Source organism: Neolamprologus multifasciatus, chromosome 13 (assembly GCF_963576455.1).
Source record: "Neolamprologus multifasciatus chromosome 13, fNeoMul1.2, whole genome shotgun sequence".
NCBI lineage: Eukaryota > Metazoa > Chordata > Actinopteri > Cichliformes > Cichlidae > Neolamprologus > Neolamprologus multifasciatus.
Window position 1 is genome coordinate 3,036,602 of NC_140451.1, and position 19,598 is coordinate 3,056,199.

General features: G+C 41.1%; 2 protein-coding genes across 3 annotated transcripts in view; both read right to left on the bottom strand.

The window, feature by feature from the left end:
* The window catches only part of LOC146504812 (neurotrypsin), a 28,241-nt gene extending 21,183 nt beyond the window's left edge, over positions 1 to 7,058 (bottom strand). Inside the window, exons 1-3 of one of the 2 annotated variants that reach the window (XM_085182836.1) lie at positions 5,473 to 7,058; positions 2,088 to 2,127; positions 160 to 336 (exon numbers count right to left, since the gene is read on the bottom strand). In XM_085182836.1, coding sequence (XP_085038962.1) covers positions 160 to 336; positions 2,088 to 2,127; positions 5,473 to 5,544 — 289 coding nt within the window. In that variant the 5' untranslated portion in view covers positions 5,545 to 7,058. Of the gene's footprint in view, positions 1 to 159; positions 403 to 2,087; positions 2,128 to 5,472 lie in introns of both variants that reach the window. The other variant, XM_085182835.1, reaches the window with a different exon arrangement.
* Positions 7,059 to 11,972: 4,914 nt separating this feature from the next.
* chchd1 (coiled-coil-helix-coiled-coil-helix domain containing 1) lies at positions 11,973 to 15,756 on the bottom strand. The gene is made up of 3 exons (XM_085182838.1): positions 15,428 to 15,756; positions 14,838 to 14,956; positions 11,973 to 13,019 (listed from the first exon to the last, which is right to left on the bottom strand). The coding sequence occupies exons 1-3, from the start codon at positions 15,564 to 15,566 to the stop codon at positions 12,909 to 12,911; spliced, it is 369 nt and encodes a 122-aa protein (XP_085038964.1). The 5' UTR covers positions 15,567 to 15,756; the 3' UTR covers positions 11,973 to 12,908.
* Between the last annotated feature and the right edge of the window lie 3,842 nt (positions 15,757 to 19,598).

A 19,598-nucleotide genomic window follows, 5' to 3' on the forward strand; every position in this document is an offset into this window, starting at 1 on the left:
CTTGTATTACCTTTAAGACTGTCCACAAATAAACTGGTGGAAAAGAATAATGACTGAAATATTTGGAATCAGTGCATCAGCTCCCACATCCATATTTAGTGCAATCTGATTTTAGACTACATGCCATCTTCAGACACCTGCTGCCCACCCTTAATTCACCTTGATGACAATCACAATAAGCCCATCCAATGGCTCCAGAGGTCTTTCGGAAGAAGCACCACGGTTTGGTTTCTCTGTCTGGGCTTCGGCAGAAGTTATGGTCTCCCAGGCCTTGGTTTGGATACTGCTGCATGTAGTCTGGGAAGTTAGTCCACCTTAAGCATGGGGAGCCTGCGTCTGTGTGAGAAACCGAGCCATTATAGTAGCCCAGTTTACTGAGACCCTCTGAACAGGACAGCAGCACTGCAGACACAGACAATCATCACGTCAGTCAGACAATATTTTAATAAAATCACCTTCCATACATACTTTTCATTTTATACAAACACAAATGGTTCTTTACACAGAGCATCTCGAGATGTTACAAAGATGAGAGAGATGATTGTAAATAAGCCTTCACTCAGTGTAAACATTATAAACTTCAGTGAGAAGCACAAACAGAGCACGTGTGATAAAAAGACGCTAACTCCAACATGTAGATGAAACATCTGGAATAAAGGGGCGTGGCTTCTCTTGCTGAGGAGTCTGACTATGAGAGCTACTGTTGTACCCTCACTTTGGTTGTGTTTAGTTATTTATTTACTCATTTAAACGTTCCCAACTGTCTCATAGCTGGTTTTTGTGCTCTGTTTATGCAACGCAAGAAAGTGAAACATTTATTTATTATTATTATTTTCATGTTTTGGCTGCGATCAAATGCATCTAATAAAATGATTCATATTATTATCGTTACGATCACCTGAATGACCGACTGGAGGACCGACAGTGATGCTGAGCAGACTAAAGCTCACATCCTTTGATGGGCTCAGCAACATGTTGGAGATCTTCGACCAGTCTGTGGTAGCGAATGCCATCGATTTTGCTTTTTGTGGTGTAGCATTTATAGGATATATACTATTATTATTTTTCTCTTGTCAGCCTTACTTTTCTTCTTACCTCATTTTTACTTTTCTTTGTTTTTATCACTGTTGTATATGTAACATTTCTTAGACATAAGACCCAAACTGAAGTCAGGTGACATAAGAAATACATGACAGTGATTTTGATCAAAGCTCGTTCTATTCTGTGAAGATGAAATCAGACTGTTCATAAAGCTTTTTGCCAGACAATTGAGCACAAACCTGAGAAACTTATTGATTTTATTCTTATTCATTTTTTATCTTCTTACTCTATTTATATTTATATTGTATCCCGTTCTTATTTATTTTATCTTTTTACCCTGTATGTATCCTATTGTGTCATATCTCCAGTGTTTCCTCGGAGGGCGCTCTCTGCACCGGGGCTGTGATCGACCGTGGTTGCGGTCTGTGACCGGCTCCCGGTGCAGACGGCTCCCTGTGATAGTGTTTCCTCACTTGGCTCATGCGTACCCAGCCAAATTTTACTCTTTAAGTGTGCGTGTGTGGGGGGGATATGTGTGTATTCACATTGTTTATGTTAATGAGAGTGTGGGGAGTGAGTTGGAGGGCGGGGTGGGGTGGGCTGCTTTTAACCATGTAAAGCACTTTGTGCTACATTTTTGTATGAAAAGTGCTTTATAAATAAAGATTGATTGATTGAAACGACTCAAGGGTTTTAGATACGAAGCTTAGGTTAGAAATTAAAATGACAGTTATTCCTGAGATGAGAGACTTCAATAATACTTTGCTTCTGGAGTTCTATGAAAGTGAAATCAAGCTGGTAGCTCAGCACTGATGCCACGGCCAACAATGTGAGGAAGGCATTTCACAGCAGTCTGCAGCGTTTCCACACCCTGATTTACTGTCTGGGACTGTTCCTCAACACTGGCCAAACATTACTCACCTAAAATGTTTTCCTTATCTGACAAAATTATTTATTTATTTATTCACTGATACTTGCTGATAGCTGCACTGATGAGTTGCCTGACAGGTATGTACATATAATGCGTAGCACAGAAAAGAACTTACCTGCACGCTGAACTACATTGAAGTGCGCCCACTGAGAAATCTGTTAAAGAAACACAAACCCCGAGAAACGCAATGTGAATATTACAGAGCAACAAGAAACAGATATTTTAACAAAACTAAATGTTCTATTATTATATTATAATGAAATATCATACAACCATAAAGGCGCGATTACTGTGTCAAATATAAAGTCCATTATATTAAAAAGCTGATAAAACAATATTTTAATTCATAACAAAACACTGAAAACTTAGTAAACTTAACACGGGAATGTTGAGAAGTCTGGGATGTCTGTTTAGGAACATTTTGCAACTAATTAGGTGATTTAATTAGTAACAGGACACCAACATGACTGCAATAACAAAGAGAAACCCCGACAATTATATGACCCCCTATGAGCGAGTGCTCAGTGACAGTGGGGAAGAAAAACTTTTAACAGAAACAAATCTCCAGCATAACCAGGCTCGGGAAGAGGCAGCCATCTGCCACCACCAGTTGGGGGTCAGGGGAAGAAGATAAAAGACGCACTGTGGCAGAGAGCCAGAGGTTAACAGTAACTGATGATTAAACGCAGTGTGGTGTGTAAACACCTAGTGAGTGAAAAAAGGTGCGTGAAGAAGAAACACTCAGTACAGTATAACCCTTACCACCCTGAGCCTATTGCAACGTGACTAAGAGAGGAATCACGGTCACCTGATCCAGACCTAATAATACGTGTCATGAAAAAAAGGAAGTTTGAAGCCTAATCTTGAAAGTAGAGATAGTGTCTGTCTCCTGAATCCAAACTGGAAGCTGGTTCCACAGAAGAGGGGCCTGAAAACTGAAGGCTCTCCCTCCCATTCTACTTTTAAATACTCTAGGAACAACAAGTAGGCCTGCAGAGCGAGAGCGAAGTGCTCTAATAGGGTGATATGGTACTACAAGGTCATTAAGATAAGATGGGGCCTGATTATTTAAGACCTTGTATGTGAGGAGCAGGATTTTGAATTCTGGATTTAACAGGAAGCCAAAACAGGAGAAATATGCTCTCTCTTTCTAGTCCCTGTCAGGACTCTTGCTGCAGCATTTTGGATTAACTGAAGGCTTTTCAGTGAGTTTTTTGGACATCCTGATAATAATGAATTACAGTCGTCCAGCCTGGAAGTAATAAATGCATGAACTAGTTTTTCAGCGTCACTCTGAGACAGAATATTTCTAACTTTAGAGATGTTGCACAAATGGAAGAACGCAGTCTTACATATTTGTTTAATATGTGCGTTGAAGGACATATCCTGGTCAAAAATGACTCCAAGGTTCCTCACAGTGTTACTGGAGGCCAAGGTAATGCCATCCAGAGTAAGAATCTGCTTAGATACCATATTTCTAAGACTTTCAGGGCTCAGAAAATAATCTGTTTTGTCAGAATTTAGCAGCAGTAGGTAGAGTGTTCGCCCCATGATCAGAGGGTCGGGGGTTCAAATCCACCGAACGGCTACCCCTGAGCAAGGCACCATCTCTACACACGGCTCCCCGGGCGCTGGACTGGTGGCTGCCCACTGCTCTACTCAGTGAATGGTTTAAATGTAATTTCCTAACATTACAAAGTATACATTATTAAAAGGAGGAGCAGAAAAAATAATATGAAGATTAGATTAAAAAATAAATATTTCTCTCTCCAGTTATTTTATTGTCCAACCTTGCCTGTCGTGTCTTTCTACTAGACAAAAACTTGACCCCACTAGTATAGTAGCAAATGTAAAAAGTGCTTGTGGCCAGAGGGCCCCCAGAGGGCCCCCAGATACTTCATCCTTTTCCATAAGAAGGAGAGAATATTGGAAAAGTTTCTTTCCATTAGCTTCTTTTAAACTGATTGTATGGTTTGAAGAGATGCCTTTGAAATATTTAGAGGAATTTCCTTAGAGGCTCTGAAACATTCACACTTATCTGCAGTGATGTGACACAAACAAAAGTGTAGACTTTGACCTGCTTACAGTATGAAGCACACTGACCAATCGCCAATACAGAAGGAAGCTGCGTTGATAATCGTCTTCTCTGAACTGCAGCACATTAGACTCATCCTAAGCTTGAATGTGTTGCTGTTAAAATGGTTGGTCAGTAAAACAATATCCTCCAAAAAAGTGTTTAATGTTGTTCACTTTGTGAAAATAGATCATTAACTCTTCAAAATAGTTAAACGCATTTCTCTGCTGTTCTTTACAAGAGGGCAGAGGATGCTCAGTGCTCGATGTTCAAGTCAAATGTCTGAATCTTTGGAACAGGTAACTTGCCATCTGTATAATCTGGTATAACCTAAGACTGTAGAAAAAAAACTAAGGTGAAAATCATGTTTGGAAACGGATCTCTAAATTCCCTCCACATTTTAATATCTGGGTCTGGTTTAAAAATCGTTCTTAATTTAAAAGAGAAAGTCTTCAGCCTGTTGGACCATCCACCGTTTGTGACTATCGATCGAACTATTGATGTTTTGAGAAAAACCTGCTTGTGAAGGCACTACTGAGTTTTTTGGTATTATTTTTTTTCAACTTTAATTTTTATTAGTTTAAGTTAACATTGAAAACCATACAGTAAAGAAAATTACAAACAAACAAACATACAAACAGTTTGGAGTTTACATTTCTTTTTCCATCTGTCACATGAAGATTTCTTGTTATGTTGTGTTTTTGGTGTCACTTCGGAATGCTTTCCACTTCCTCCATTGTCTATCGTATTTACATCCCATCAGTCTAATACTGAATGTCATTTTTTCCATCTCTGAGATACCCTCTACAATACTAATCCAATCTCGCTGAGTGGGAGGGTCTGGGTGTAACCACTTCTTTGTGATTGCTTTTTTGGTTGCGGCTAGAATTATTTTAACTAGATATAAGTCCTCCCTTTGTATCTGTTCTTTTATGTTTCCTAGATACATCATTTGGCAGGTGTTTGGAAGTGCATAACCCAGAATATTATCCATGGTCATTTTAAGGTCTTCCCAATACTTTTTAATTTTTATGCACTTCCAGAATACATTTGGTATTATTTAACAGGTCTTGCAGTTTCATGAACATTCAAATAAATAAATAAATAAATTGATATGTCATTACTAATTCTAAGAGTTGATGCACTATAGAAATATCAGGCGAAAATGGAGGCAGTGAGTTCCAGTAATAGTGCAACATACATCTGGAAATTTGCCAACAAGCTATTAAAATAAATACGGTATTTATCTCTGCCTTTGATTTGATTTGTTCTTAATGTGTAGGAAGTGTGACGGAAAGCGATGCGCGCATATAAACAGTTTAAACTCAATATGCCACAGACAGCGTCCCGGTTCACTTGACATAATGTGTTCCGTGACAAAGACGGCTTTATATAGGCTGCGCGTGTTTGGCAGCAGCGCGCTCACCTCTGCAGACACAGCCAGCGCCAGCAACAGACACCACGGGACAAATCCGGACACAGCTTTCCTCTGCTCCATCGTGCCGAGGAAACCATATTCTCTACACTTCCACGCATTCACCAAGTCTTCACGGCCTCTGACAATCCTCCATAAGAAACACGCTTAAACACACAGGATAGTGTCCGCTTTTAACCGAGGTACCGACGTCCAAGGCGCTCCAGAGCTAAAAATGACGCGCTGTTGGAGAGGAAAGGGCATATCTCTGCCCACCCTCTCTCTCTCTCTGACTCATTCACCTTAAAATCGTATGAAGCGTTTGTCTATGGTCGTGCCTCCCGATACACGGAATCACACCCTCAATATGTGACATCAGAACTTTCGTAAATAATTAACACTTCTTAAGGGGAAATATTTATCATTTGACAAAGATTATATGACAGGGCGTGTCAGTACAGTGAAACCAGCACCGGAGGCTGTTGTTGTGAATTGAATTGTTCACTGACGTGGTTTTAAGAAGAACAACACATGTAGACTCAGAGAGAGAGAGAGGAAGGATTCTCTGGAAGTTTAAACGAAGCCTCCTCAAACTCAGCAGCTGAGCTTTTATCTGATCCTTTAACTTTGCCCGACATGTTTCTGGACCAACACATATAAAAGGCCATAATCAGTGTTGGGAAGGTTACTTTTAAAATGTATTCCATTACAGATTACAGATTACATGCCCCAAAATGTATTCTGTAACGTATTCCGTTACGTTACTCAATGAGAGTAACGTATTCTGAATACTTTGGATTACTTAATATATTATCATGCTGTTTACAACTACATGAATGTACTATTGCTGTGATTTATTACTGTTACTGAAGGTCCGCGGCTCTGAACCGTAGTAAAGGGACCTCTGGCTAATACGGTGGGTTCTGTGTCGGCTGGTAGCCGAAAACTAGCTTTACTTTGTTGTCTGGGTCAACTTTGCTAGCAGAGACAGAGAGAGGCGTTGAAAGGCTGCTCCAACAGAACTTATTGTTTCAGAGGAAAACACGAACACGGTGTACAGTCGAGTCTTAATAGCTTACTTACAGCTGGGCTCGTCAGGCTCTCTTCTTGGCTGCAGTGGTTATTATTATATTTACATGCTTCCAGCTCCCGTTTCTGCTCGATGACAGCTCGTACTTTTCCTTTTTCTCCCTCCCTCGCTCACAGACACATAACGGGTATGGCAGTCCATTCTCCCTGCAGCACGGACTACACTGCCCATGATGCTACATTCTTTAGAGCTATACCTGTAGCATTCTGCCTGTTAGCTTAGCACAACAACAACAACAGGCGCTTTCTCACCCAGGAAACACAGAGAGAGAGCGTCACCCTGTAACCATGGCAACCGTAACGTTGCCGCCTGGAACAACAGAACGTAGCTGTCAAACAAAACCCAAACAGTCCTGACCCGCCACAATATGAAACAGGGAAGTACCGCCGTGTAATCCATTTATTTCAACAAAGTAACTGTATTCTAAATACCACCTTTTTAAACGGTAACTGTAACGGAATACAGTTACTCATATTTTGTATTTTAAATACGTAACGGCGGTACATGTATTCCGTTACTCCCCAACACTGGCCATAATATTGGACCTTGTCTTTTCTTTGGGCCTCGATATTAGCGATGTGTTTGTCGAGGATGTACATTTGAGTGATGATAACTGTCTTTTTAGCTCAATTCTAGTTCTAAACAAACACTCATAGATCATAAGAACTGAGACTACTGCTGAGAGGTTCTCTGTCATGACTGACAGTTCTCTACTTTCTCATGAAATAAAAAAACCTGATTAAATCAGGTTGTATCTCACAGGAAAAGGCATGCCCTTGGATAAATCAGTCTATTTTAAGTTTGAGGAGAATATGCTGCAAAGCTGAACGACTATGGAAGAAAACTGAACTCTCTATCTCAGAGATCTCGTGTTCTCTTTAAATGAAATGGTGAAAAATGATCAGAATATTTTTCTAGACTCATATCAAAAAACAAGAGAAATCCCAAAATTCAGATCTATCGTGTCCCCAGGTGTGGTACCTTTAAATCTGCACTCTAAAGGCGACAGTAACAAACTTCTTTGATTTTTTGTTGAGTAGATCAACTCCTGAAGCCGTCTTCAGGTCCCTCGGATATTCTCCCCACTAAGCTTTTTATCAATGCCTTTGATACTATTGGTCCTTGGGTTTAAACTTTTTTAATGTTTCATGTTTCCTAATCGTTTCCCAGCTTTTTTAAACGTGCCATTGTAAACCCCAGCCTGGATTCAACACTACATCAACATGATAGACCTACTTTCAAACTCCCTTTATGTCAAAACTTTCTGAGAAGGCCGTTACTGTCCACCTTATAGCGCACTTGGATAAACAGTTAATCCTACTATCCCGATAAACACACTGAGAGATCTGGTTGGGTTGTCTGGCTCTGTCCTTGAGTGGTTTTTGGCTCAGTTTTCAGTCTGTCTGCAAACCAGATTATGTCTGAATCTACAGAGTTACTATGTGGAGTTCCTCAGGGCTCCGTGCTGAGACCTACTCTGTTTTTAAAGTACATTCTTCCTTTAGGCCAGATAATATCTGCTGATGCTGTCTACCTGTCACCTTCCTTACCATTTGCGTTACACTTCCTCACAGGGACCAGCTCCCAGTTTGGATTCAGGAGACAGACACCCTCTCTACTTTTAAGTTCAGGCTTAAAACGTTCCTTTTTGGGAAACACATAGTTAGGATGGGATCAGATGACCCTCAGACCTCCCTTGGTCACGTTGCAATAGGTCTGTTGAGGGCTTCTCATGATGCATCCATGAACACATGAACACATACGTGTTTAGTCTCTGGCTCTACAGCATTTATTTGTCCTGTCTTCTTCCCTCACCCCAAGGTGGCCGCCCCTCCCCGACCCTGGTTCTGCTGGATGTTTCTTCCTGTTTAAAGGGAGTTTTTCCTTCCCACTATTTTCAAAGCACTTGCTCATATGGGGTCCAATAATTGGTCAGGTTTTCCCTGTAATTGTAGCATCTTTATGTTACAATATAAACAACTGAGATGAATGTTGTGGTGATTCAGCACTATATAAATGACTGAATTAAAAAAAATAATCAGTAGGTCAACAAGTACCGAGTGGTACATCGCTACTATTAAACTTGTTTTGTAAATAGTGTTTCCTAAATTTATACAGTAGGTGTGTCGTGGAGAACCCTGCAGTATACTGGGGAATATGGAAGAAACGGTTCCTTTTGTGAAGGTCTATGTACAGGCAGGAGTCAAATGCAGGACAGCAGTTAAAGAACAACACATTTATTCACAATTTCCAAAAGGCCAAAAACTTGTGACAGTTTGAGTCTCTTCTTGCTTCTTCTTGGGCGATCGTGGCTCAAGAGTTGGGAGTTCGCCTAGTAATCGGAAGGTTGCCGGTTCGAGCCCCGGCTCGGACAGTCTTGGTCGTTGTGTCCTTGGGCAAGACTCTTCACCTCCCGCCTACTGGTGTTGGTCAGAGGGGCCGATGGCACGATATGGCAGCCTCGCCTCTGTCAGCCTGCCCCAGGGCAGTTGTGGCTACAACTGTAGCTGCCTCCACCAGTGTGTGAACGTGAGAGTGAATAATAGTGGACTTGTACAGCTATATAAATGCAATCCATCATTATTATTATTATTCTTGGGCTTCCACAGATTTCAGTCCGCATGTTCACTCTAAATCAAAGACAGCTCACCTCTCCGTGTCAGCGAGTCCAAGCAAAGTCTGGGCACCGGAAAAAGCAGCTTAATATCCTTTTGACAAACAAGTGTCAGCATAAACAAAGCAAGGAGCTGCGCAGCACTGAAGACTGAAGCCACTACTTATGAAACGGCTCCAGCTAAGTCATCAACAGCAGGTCTGTGATCAGGCTGAACCAGTCACTCACTTTTTACACATCAGGCCGTTTTATTTTAAAATTACACAGACAAGCAGGACAGGAGCAGGCAGGTCTTCACCCACGTTTCCTACACTCTACCCGGTGATAGGTGACCTGTTGACTGCCTCCCTGGATCATTGCTGGCTCAATGTGGTACTCGGCCTGAGTCTGGGGCTTGCTGGTCCCTCTGGGAGATTGTTATTAAGGTTGGGGATTCCCCTTACTGCCCCCTTGTCGCTTCCTAGGTGTTGTGTATCATTTGAGTATGCTTTGCTACAGATGCAGCGGTTGGAGACCCAGCCTGTGTGTTTGCTTTATCCTCAACATCTCCCCTCCCGCCCTCAGACCATTATTCTGCTTGCTACAACTTCTGAACAGGACTGGATCAGACAGATAAGCAGAGCCCGATAAGCTGCGTTTTACTTGGCACTGATTGTGAAAGTTTGCCAGAAAAAACAAATACAAAACAAACAAAACAAAACAAGGATGATTACGACCCTGATCTTAATCATCTCCGTCTTTGGGCGGAGGCTTCAGACGCCTCTAACACCGCGTGTTCCTGTGTCGTGCATCTGACAATAAAAAGGTCAAAAGAAATACCTCCAAGTAAACAATTTGCCCACTCCAGCTCCCCTCCCACAGGAGATTTGTGCAAAAGTGGAGTGTATTTATTTTTCTTTAAACCAACTACAACTTCCAAGCTAGCAGTACTTGTCTGTTAATGCTAGCATTACCAGCTCCTGTACACATACACAACACACACGTACCACATATTCATAGCAGCCAGTAGAGACAGGCCTAATGGTTGCAATAATAAACTGGATCACCAGAAATATCAGGATTGATAAAGATGTAGTGTTGGGGCCAAAATGAGCCCACAGGGGAACTAAAGGGAGAACGGCCAAAGCAGTGCACCACAGAAGCATGTGCAGGAGCTCTAACTGATGATGAAGGCAACTACAGGCGTGGAGGTCCTAAGAATCGGTATATCAGCAACAGTTTAGGGGTTTGGAACAGATTGTGTAATTAAAACGATACGTAGAGATAGGTGACAAAGATAAGAAGCAACATGTTCAGAGATCCCACAGAAACACCCTAAAAAGACTCCGAGAAGCGAACCTTCTCAGTGCTAACAGCCATCGACGTGGGCTGAACCAGAAAACCACCTCGAGGTTCCTGTGTTTGTTTGTTTTTTCCAAAAGCATCACTGCATAGATACTTGGAACGTTTGTCACAAACTTATTCTGAGCAACATTCGTGCAACACCAGTGAACAGCAGCTAAGAGTAACGTTGACGTAGCAACACGTAGCTCCCGTGTTTGTTAATACTATAACCCTCCCATTAAGTGTTGGACACAACAGGGAATATACTACAAATGGCTGTACTTGGGGTTTGTGTTTATATTTAATCTATAATTCAGTTATTTTTTAGATAATTAGATAAATAAATAATATATGTGGTGTAACTGAATGTGTAAGAAGCCCTAAGGTGTGTATGAAATAGTAATTACTGTGGACTGTAAGAAAGTTCCTGTTGAGTGTGGATATTTGGGAGGAAGTGATAAGCAGGGTGGGGAAATGGTTTGTACAACGATGTGCAGATAAACAGGGATGCAACATGTTCTCACAGCGGCTGGTGCAAACAGCCCAAGTCCTTCCTGTGCTTTAGACAAAACATGAAACAAACGCACACTTTCAACATCGTTAGCTGAATGTCAAGAGAAACAAAGCGTCGTATTAACCACTTTTTAAAAATCCATCTAGCTCAAAATGCTGCTGTCAGTGAAGGAAAAGCAGTGACAGGATTTTAAATCTAATGTACTATCAGAGCCACGCAGCCGTGCAGTGGTGGACTGCTGGCTAATAGTGGATTTGAACCTTGGACGTTCTTGCTGTGTGGAGCTGCTCAGTGTGGAAGCTGTGTTCTTCCTGTGTCTGAGTGGGTTTCCATCTGGGTACTCTGCCTTCATCCCAGCGCTCCTTGTTGGGTAACTGATGATTCGAAATTAGTTGTGGGTTTGAATACAAGCATGAATGCATGTCTCTGTGTTATTACTGTGACAGACTGGGGACCTTTGCAGGGGGCACACCACCTGCTGCACAGCTGCTCCACCCCAAAGTGGAAGATTGCTTAGAAATATAGTCCTGATTACTTAAGCTTAATATAGCATAACTGTAAAGCTTTATTATTCAATTTTAGTTCTGATTGTGTTTGTCATGACGAATAATTTACAATAACTTATCCAGTAAATAAGATAACATTAAATTAAGGAATTTATGCCCACAGGCCACCAACTACAGTAACTTAATAAATAAGGTAATAGTATCTCAGTGTACAACACAAATACTACACAGTGGGACGTGAGGATGTCAGGGGGGAGAAATCATAATCTCCACCTGAGACTGGGCACCAAGCCCCAACCGGTGCATTGAAGGTGTTTCAGTGTGAAAGCAGCTGAGCTGAGAGAAAGCATCATGGCTAAGCTGGGAACCTGGACCCTCCACGGCTGACGTCCGGCCCCAGAGATTGTTGTAAAATTCCAATAGATCAGCAGATGCTGAAATATACAAATATTATCACAATAATAATATTTTGTAATGATTTACAATATATTGCTATAGTTCAAATCTTTGAACACAAAGCCAGTGTTACAAAACTGATTCCAAAGCAACACTCTGATATGAAGAGTGCATGAAGTGCAGCCTTCATATAAATACTCACACACGCAAGTGTTTGGTAAAATATCAATTCAGACTGTGGTGCAGAGCAACGGCAGAGAGATACGCACACCCAACCAACACAACCGAGCTTTACGAGGAGGAGGAGGAATGTGTCAACTGGTAGTAACTTGTCCACAAATGGTAGAACGCAGCTAACAGAGCCTGTAAGGTTGAAGCAGCAGGAGTCACGTGATTAGCTTCATCAGGTTTACACTGTTGTTAAAGTACAGGTTCAGCCACAGACAGGTTCAGAAAGTTACTTGTGAATGTTTGTTTTTTTTAAGTGTTCAAATCCAATCACAGATATCTGCATCAAACACAATAACCTCGTTTACTGTACTTAATGCACGTCTTTCTGGCTGATTCAATTTTGACATTGCTGAGCACCAATATCAGCTTCCACAGGAACGATGGGTTCAGTGCTCAGCGATAGCAGCAGAGCCATGCAACCCAAGAAGAATAATCCCATCACATCCACTTACCATCTTTGCACTGAATAAAACCACTTTGCAAATTAGATTAAGAAAAAACCGACATCAGTTTCAATTCAGGACATGAAACAGTTCCTTTATATTTTAAAACTTGTTTTAAAATAAGACAAGAACACAAGTGCACATAAACTAACAGAGGTATGAAAGAACCTTACAGTAAAGGGTAAAAGCAACAATCACCCTTTTCAATATTCCACTCAATTGTTTTATTTCATTATTCATTTGGCAGCTGGCAGCTCGACATAATCCAAATTCATCTCCGAGAGCGTCCCAGTCCAAATCTGTACAAGAAGAGCATTAAAGTGTTTGTGCATCAGATCTCTTTGCACAGGTTGGGATATCTCTTCAGAAGCGCCGTGGCTTGTTTTGGTGGCAGACGTCCTCCCTGGATGTTGCTCTGTGCAGCTTTATTCTTCGCATCAGCCTACGAAGGAAGAAGATTTATGACAGATGTGTTTATGAGAGTAATGTTTCTAAACTACAACCAGGACACTGCTGCCCACTTTCAGCCCAACATTTTGCCTTCAAAGTCAGAGTTTAGAAAGAATAATGAGGAAGAAGCACAGGTGTGTGCTTCTGAGCTGGCCGGGTCACTGAAATGTAACTGTACCTTCTTCTACCGAACTCTCAGCTCAATGTCGAAACACAGAAAACTGATGTAAACTACCAGTCAAAGGTTTAATGTTTTTTCTTTATTTTCATAACTGTTTACATTGTAGATTCTCACTGAAGGCATCAAAAGTATGAATGGACACATCTGGAATTATGTAGTAAACAAAAACGTGAAATAATTCAACATTTTTTTTATACTGTAGATTCTTACACCTCCCCCTCTTTGCTTCGATTAATGCTTTGCACACTCTTCGTTCTCTCCATGGGCTTCATGAGGTCGTCACCTGAAATGGTTTTCCAACAGTCTTGAAGGAGTTCCCAGAGATGCTGAGCTCTTGTCGGCCTGTTTGCCTTCATCCCAAACCTTCTCCACTGGGCTTAGGTCAGCTGACTGTGGAGGCCAGGCCATCTGGTGCAGCACTCTCCTTGTTGGACGAATAGCCCTCACACAGCCTGGAGGTGTGTTTGGGGTCATTGTGCTGTTGGAAAATATATGAAGGTCCAACTAAATGCAAACTGGATGGGATGTCTCTGCAGGATGCTGTGAGCCATGCTGGTGCAGAATTCTGAATAAATCCCCCCCACCATCACACCTCCTCCTCCATGCTCACGGTGGGAACCATGCATGCAGACCACAGTCAGACCAAAGCACAGGTGTCCACTGGTCTAATGTCGATTGCTTGTGTTTCTTGGCCCAAACAAATCTCTTCTGCTTGTTGCTTTTCCTTAGTCCCGGTTTCTCTGCAGCTATTTGACCATAAAGGCCTGATCCACACAGTCTCCTCTGAACATGCAGAGATGTGTCGCTACTGGAGCTCTGTGTGGAGCTCTAACCTGAGGAGCTGTTAACTTGTGATGTCTGAGGCTGCTGACTCGGATGAATGTATCCTCAGCAGCAGAGGGACTCTGGGTCTTCCTTTCCTGGGACGGTCCTCGTGTGAGCCTGTTGTGTTGTAGTGTTTGATGGGTATTGTGACTGCACTGCACACATTCAGAGTTTCAGCCATTTTTAGGACTGACTGACCTTCAGTTCTTAAAGTCATGATGGGCTGTTGTTTCTCTTTATTAGCTGATTGGATCTCTCAAATAGGGCTGTCAACTATTTACCAACCTGCACAACACAACTGATGGTCCCAACTCCATTAAGAAGGCAAGAAATTCCACAAATGAACCCTGACAGGCTCACCTGTGAGGTGACCATGTCAGGTGACGACATCATGAAGCTCACTGAGAGAAGGCCGAGGGTTTGCAGCCCTGTCAACAAAGCAAAGTGTGGCTGCTTTGAGGAATCTAAAATATGAAACATATTTCTATCCATTTATTTTTCTTTGCTACATAATCCTGTGTATCTTGCTTCATATATTTGATGCCTTCAGTTTGTATCTACAATGTAGAAATTAGGAAAAATGTTTTGTTTTCTGCCACTTGGGTAAGTTGTACATCAAAATCACACGAGGATACATAATTTATTTTCCCTTTGTGTTACTCTAAAATAACAGTAACACTCTTCTCCATCCCCATTCTCAGTGTTTCTGCGCTGCTAGAGTCACAGTTAATGCATGGGCATGTTTCACTGAATTCTGCATTAGCTGGATTTGTGCTTGTGTGAAGGTGCAGAGCATGGACGTACCTGAGCCTTTTCCACACACTTATAAAAGCTGTTAATCTCATTAGAGCACAGAGTGTCCACAAAGTTGTTCTGCTTCCAACAGGCCATCAGGACTGACATTTCAGTGATACAAGAGGCCTCTGTGGAGAAAGACAGTCGCATTAATCCAACTCGAGTTATTCATAATAAATCTAGTTAACTGGCTGTGGGACATAAAGGACTTCTACAGGCAACTACAAGTGTAAAGTAAATCCAGATACTTGTGTATAAACACAGAAACGTAACTCTGTTGTAGTTCTTTGAGAAAAACGTTTAATAAATGAATAAAATGTCTATTTGTGATTGATCTGAAACATCAAACTGACATTTAAATCATCTAAAGACATCTGTCAATTAATATTGCTCTTCTATTCTTCTAAGACAGCAATGCCGTAAAGCACTATCCGATCACTTTTGCAGCATTTAGTTCAATTTGAGTAGCGCACAGCCCCAAGCTCCACCCTGCTGCTACCACCAGCACATCACTGAACTACGCTGCCTGTACTCGGTGTGTGGTGGGGCTTCTGTCGTCAGCCCTCAGCGCTGATGTATTCATGTCTTTCTGTTCTTACCCCCTTTCTTGGGTTTTCGGTTCGCTACGGCGTCTTTCAGAACCAGAGCCCTGTTGGGTTTGAGCACTGGTTTCCCGTTCTGTCCGCGGAGCAGTCTGCTGACCTTCTCCTGGAACACGATGCCTCCCTGCGTGGCCATCGTGGTGTGAACGTCCCCCCCCTCGCTGTGCCTTAGCTCCACGGGGAGCTGCTGCCTCGCCGAGGAAATATTTTGAAACTTTGAGAATGAAAAAGCAGAAGAAAAGCTCTCAGTGTTCGTCTCGGTGCTTCATTACCTCACCAAGCTTAGCTGCGCGGCGCCATGTTTTACCGTAGAAAGAAATTAATTGTCGTAAAGGTCTTCTTCTTCTTCATATTATTTATTGGCATATATTAGCATTGCAGCAAAACCATCTCCACCGCCACCAACTGGCGTGGAGTGTGGACCGAAATGTCAAAAAATAAAAAATAAAGATAAAAAATCAAATCCTCGAAAACAAACGAGTCTGCCTTAAAAACAAAATATGGCCTGATAACTCTCACTGCTCGAGCAGTGAGTTATTATAAATATATAATAAAAGCTTTTGGATCATTGTCTTTTTTACAGCATCATATTTCTGACAATGCACTAAAACATGTCCTGTTGTTTCTTCTTGTCTAATCCAGAGTCGGTGTCGTAATGTGTGCGTGTGGCGCAACATCATTTGCAAACTTTTTTTAAAATAATTGAAGGAAAACAAGTTACAAGAACACAAAAACGTTTAAAAAACAAGCCAGGGACTCACAGCAATAACATTAACAGTCAGGGAATATAATGAAATAAGACAGTAATAATGTTTTCATAAATAAGTAAATACACGGCAGGGGATTTTAAATAAAAACTGCAGTTTCTTACACAATTCAAGTTGTTTTCACAGCTTTCTGGTCGATGCAGCCAGCAATAGAGCTTCATTAATGTAAAAAACAGGAAAGGGTTCTTGCTGCTAAATTTACAGTTATGAATGAACAGATGGCATTATAATGACATGGTCCAAAGCCAACAATAAAAGGATGCTCAGCATCAGCTTGATAAAAATCTTTATAAAAATCAAAAAATATCACAAATATTACTTTCAATGAGATCAGAATAATTATACTCGATAATAATCAATAATTTAAAATATACAAATTTTCTATTACTGGAGATATGTTGAGTCAGTTTTCCAGAAAATAGCTTCACCATTCCAGGAAGATACATCAGGGTCTAACTACTCTAATACTGAAACCAATGAGAAAGTGAAATAATAACATTCTAGCATTAGTTCTTGATGACATATTTAAATCAGTTTTGGACTCAGTTACTGATGAAACAGTCAGGCTTTAAGAAAGATAAATAACATAAGACTGCCCCTTTTTTCATTTCTTATTTTGTTGCATATTTGTCACATTCAAAAGGTTCAGATCAACAGACAGACTTTTAATATCAGACAAAGATAACCCAATGATGGTTTCATTTATTGAAGGAAAAACGCTATCCATCTACCCGCCCATGTGACAAAGTGCCTAACCTGGTTAAATTCTGAATATCTTTAAATAACAATATATTTTGGAAAGCTCAGATCAGTTTCAGCGCCGCACCTGCTGAATCAAGAAATCCCTTAAACAGAAGCTGTCTGACAAACTGAAGCAGGCGAAAAGATTTAATTTTGTTTGATTGTCAGTTGTTGGGATAGAATATCTTTAAGCCATGCTATAGCTGTTAGGAATGGTTCATGGTCAAAGCAGGCATTCATTTTACCCGAATCTTTCCACTCATAATTGTTTCCCTCCATTTATTTTTCACAACATTCATTTCACCTTCCTCTGTATCGTCCTCACACTGTTGTTGGGACTATGGGCGCTTCTGCACAGCTGGTGCAGTAACAGCGGCCTCCTGTGAGCCTTGTTGTTGCTGTTGATGGTGCAGCTGCTGCTGCAGCCCTGACTTCTGACATGTCGCTTCATCTGACACACTTCCCTGCATTTATTCTCAGTTTTACAGCTCCAACATTTCCCCATTTCTTCCACACTATACTCTGTTGGAGCGCGAGCTCAGATTTAACTGTAATCTAATGAAAATCAAGGAGTGGTCAGCTGTCAGTGTTTGTAAGGCCAGTGCGCAGTGGGCCTTCAATCCACCGATCGCCCTAAAGTGCACTGATTATGTAGCGTTTTTTTATGATAGAGAATTATGAGTTTTTACAATTTATTATCAAAACGATTAGAATTTCAAACTAGTTTTCCATGCCACCGTGGACCTCTCTCTCTGGCTCAGAGACAAAAGGTAATGCTTTTACTGTATGTCACAGAATGACAATGTTAACATTCAATTCAATTTTATTTATATAGCGCCAAATCACAACAAAAGTCGCCTCAAGGCGCTTCATAGATACAGAGAAAAACCCAACAATCATATGACCCCCTATGAGCAGCACTTTGGCAACAGTGGGAAGGAAAAACTCCCTTTTACAGTTTTTCTCCATTGGTTTGGCTCATTTCTTTAAACAGAAATTACATTCTCAAAACTCTAAGATCATTTGGCAAAACGCTCTTACAGTTTAGCACAACACTATAGCTCACCTGCAAAAGCTCATATCTCTTCCAAAACTGTTCACTCAGGCTTCAATCTAAATCCCTTTCTCATTTAAACAGTCAGTGTCTCCAAAATGGCAAAGATCCTTCTCAATAGCTTTGGCTCATTTCTCGACACAGATCGGACATTCTCATCATTCTTGGTGCTTTTGTCAAAATAAACCTGGATGGTTGATCACAACAACATGGTCCACCTGCAAAAGCTCATATCTCCCCTAAAACAGTTCACTCATGTGTCAAAACTACATTTCTTTCTAATCTGAATAGTCAGTGCCCCCAAAATGCATCATCCCTTTGGCATTGTGTGAGTACTGCCATACAAAATGTTTAGATGTTTTGTCACTATGGCAGAGGACCAACAATATACCACAGAAAAGAGTAGCCTCCAAGGTTTGACATCACAGATTGCACTCACACTACCAAGGAAATGATAACCATTTTTTATTCACACGCAAAGAAAGTTTCATACATATGTAAAAAGAAAATGTACATTACAGTAGTAAATTGTATGAACACAAAATCAAAAAACAAGGACTTATTCAGTGTTCGCTGTACTCATTCTCCCGCTGCACAGTGACTGGAATACTTCTCTAAACTGTATGAATTATGTAATTCCATAGTTAACAGTAATTTGTTCAATATATTTCTTGTCATATTTAGTATCAAAACATTCCACTAGTCCTCTCCACCTGCTAGTATAGACCTACCACTGTAGGCAGATGCACACAAAATCTCTACAGTAAGTTATACATTTTTTGCCTCACGCACAGTGCCCTGTCCTATACAACATATAATTCCATCATAGATTACATAGAGTACATACCTGTTTTCCCTGCGAAAGGTTTGGATAATGGAGGAGACTGTAGAGCGAGGCACATTAGGCTGCACTCGACGACCTGCCTCTGACATTGTGGGGCCATGGTTTATGACATGGTCTATAATTGTGGCCCGAATTTCATTTGGGACAGCACAGCACCTATTCCTCTCAGTCCTCCTCTTCTTCTTCTTCTTCCTCCTCTTCCTTAAGGAAGAACTTCCCCTTGTCCGTTTGCTTGGCCTTGTCTATCCATGTTCAGAGATCGGACTGGCTCTGGTCAAGCTCTATATATCTGTGTTTAGCAGCACACAATCATGGAAGACACCTGTGTGTGACACCTAGTTTCACCTGACTGTCAATGACTGTCATCAATTTATCAAATATTCAAAGAAATTCATATTTGGTATTCATGGCATTATGTTCTTGACCAATTTTGACAATTGAACAGACGGTTGTGCATGCGAGTACTTATACAATGAAATCATGCTGACATGTTTTGGAGGGAATGATCATTAGACTGAGAATCAACTAATCAGTTTAGATCTACAAGATCTATTCATTTGGAAAATGTGCTAAATGTGGGCTAACTGTATAACTGTAGGCTACTTGTACTTAATCATTTGCAAAGATGCACTGAGACAATTGAGACATGTACTAAGGCATTTGCCATTTGATAAAATGAATGAGAAATGCCATTCTGTTGTGAACATTTGCCAAGAGGTTTGGAGGTTTGTCCATGTTATTTTGAGAATGTAATTTCTGTTT

Coding starts and splice junctions, on each gene's coding strand:
- chchd1 (XM_085182838.1), bottom strand. CDS start 15,566: ATGGCCACGCAGGGAGGCATCGTGTTCCAGGAGAAGGTCAGCAGACTG. Junction 14,957..15,427: donor CCGAAAACCCAAGAAAGGGG/GTAAGAACAGAA, acceptor CTTTCTCCACAG/AGGCCTCTTGTATCACTGAA. Junction 13,020..14,837: donor AGTGTGTGGAAAAGGCTCAG/GTACGTCCATGC, acceptor CTTCCTTCGTAG/GCTGATGCGAAGAATAAAGC.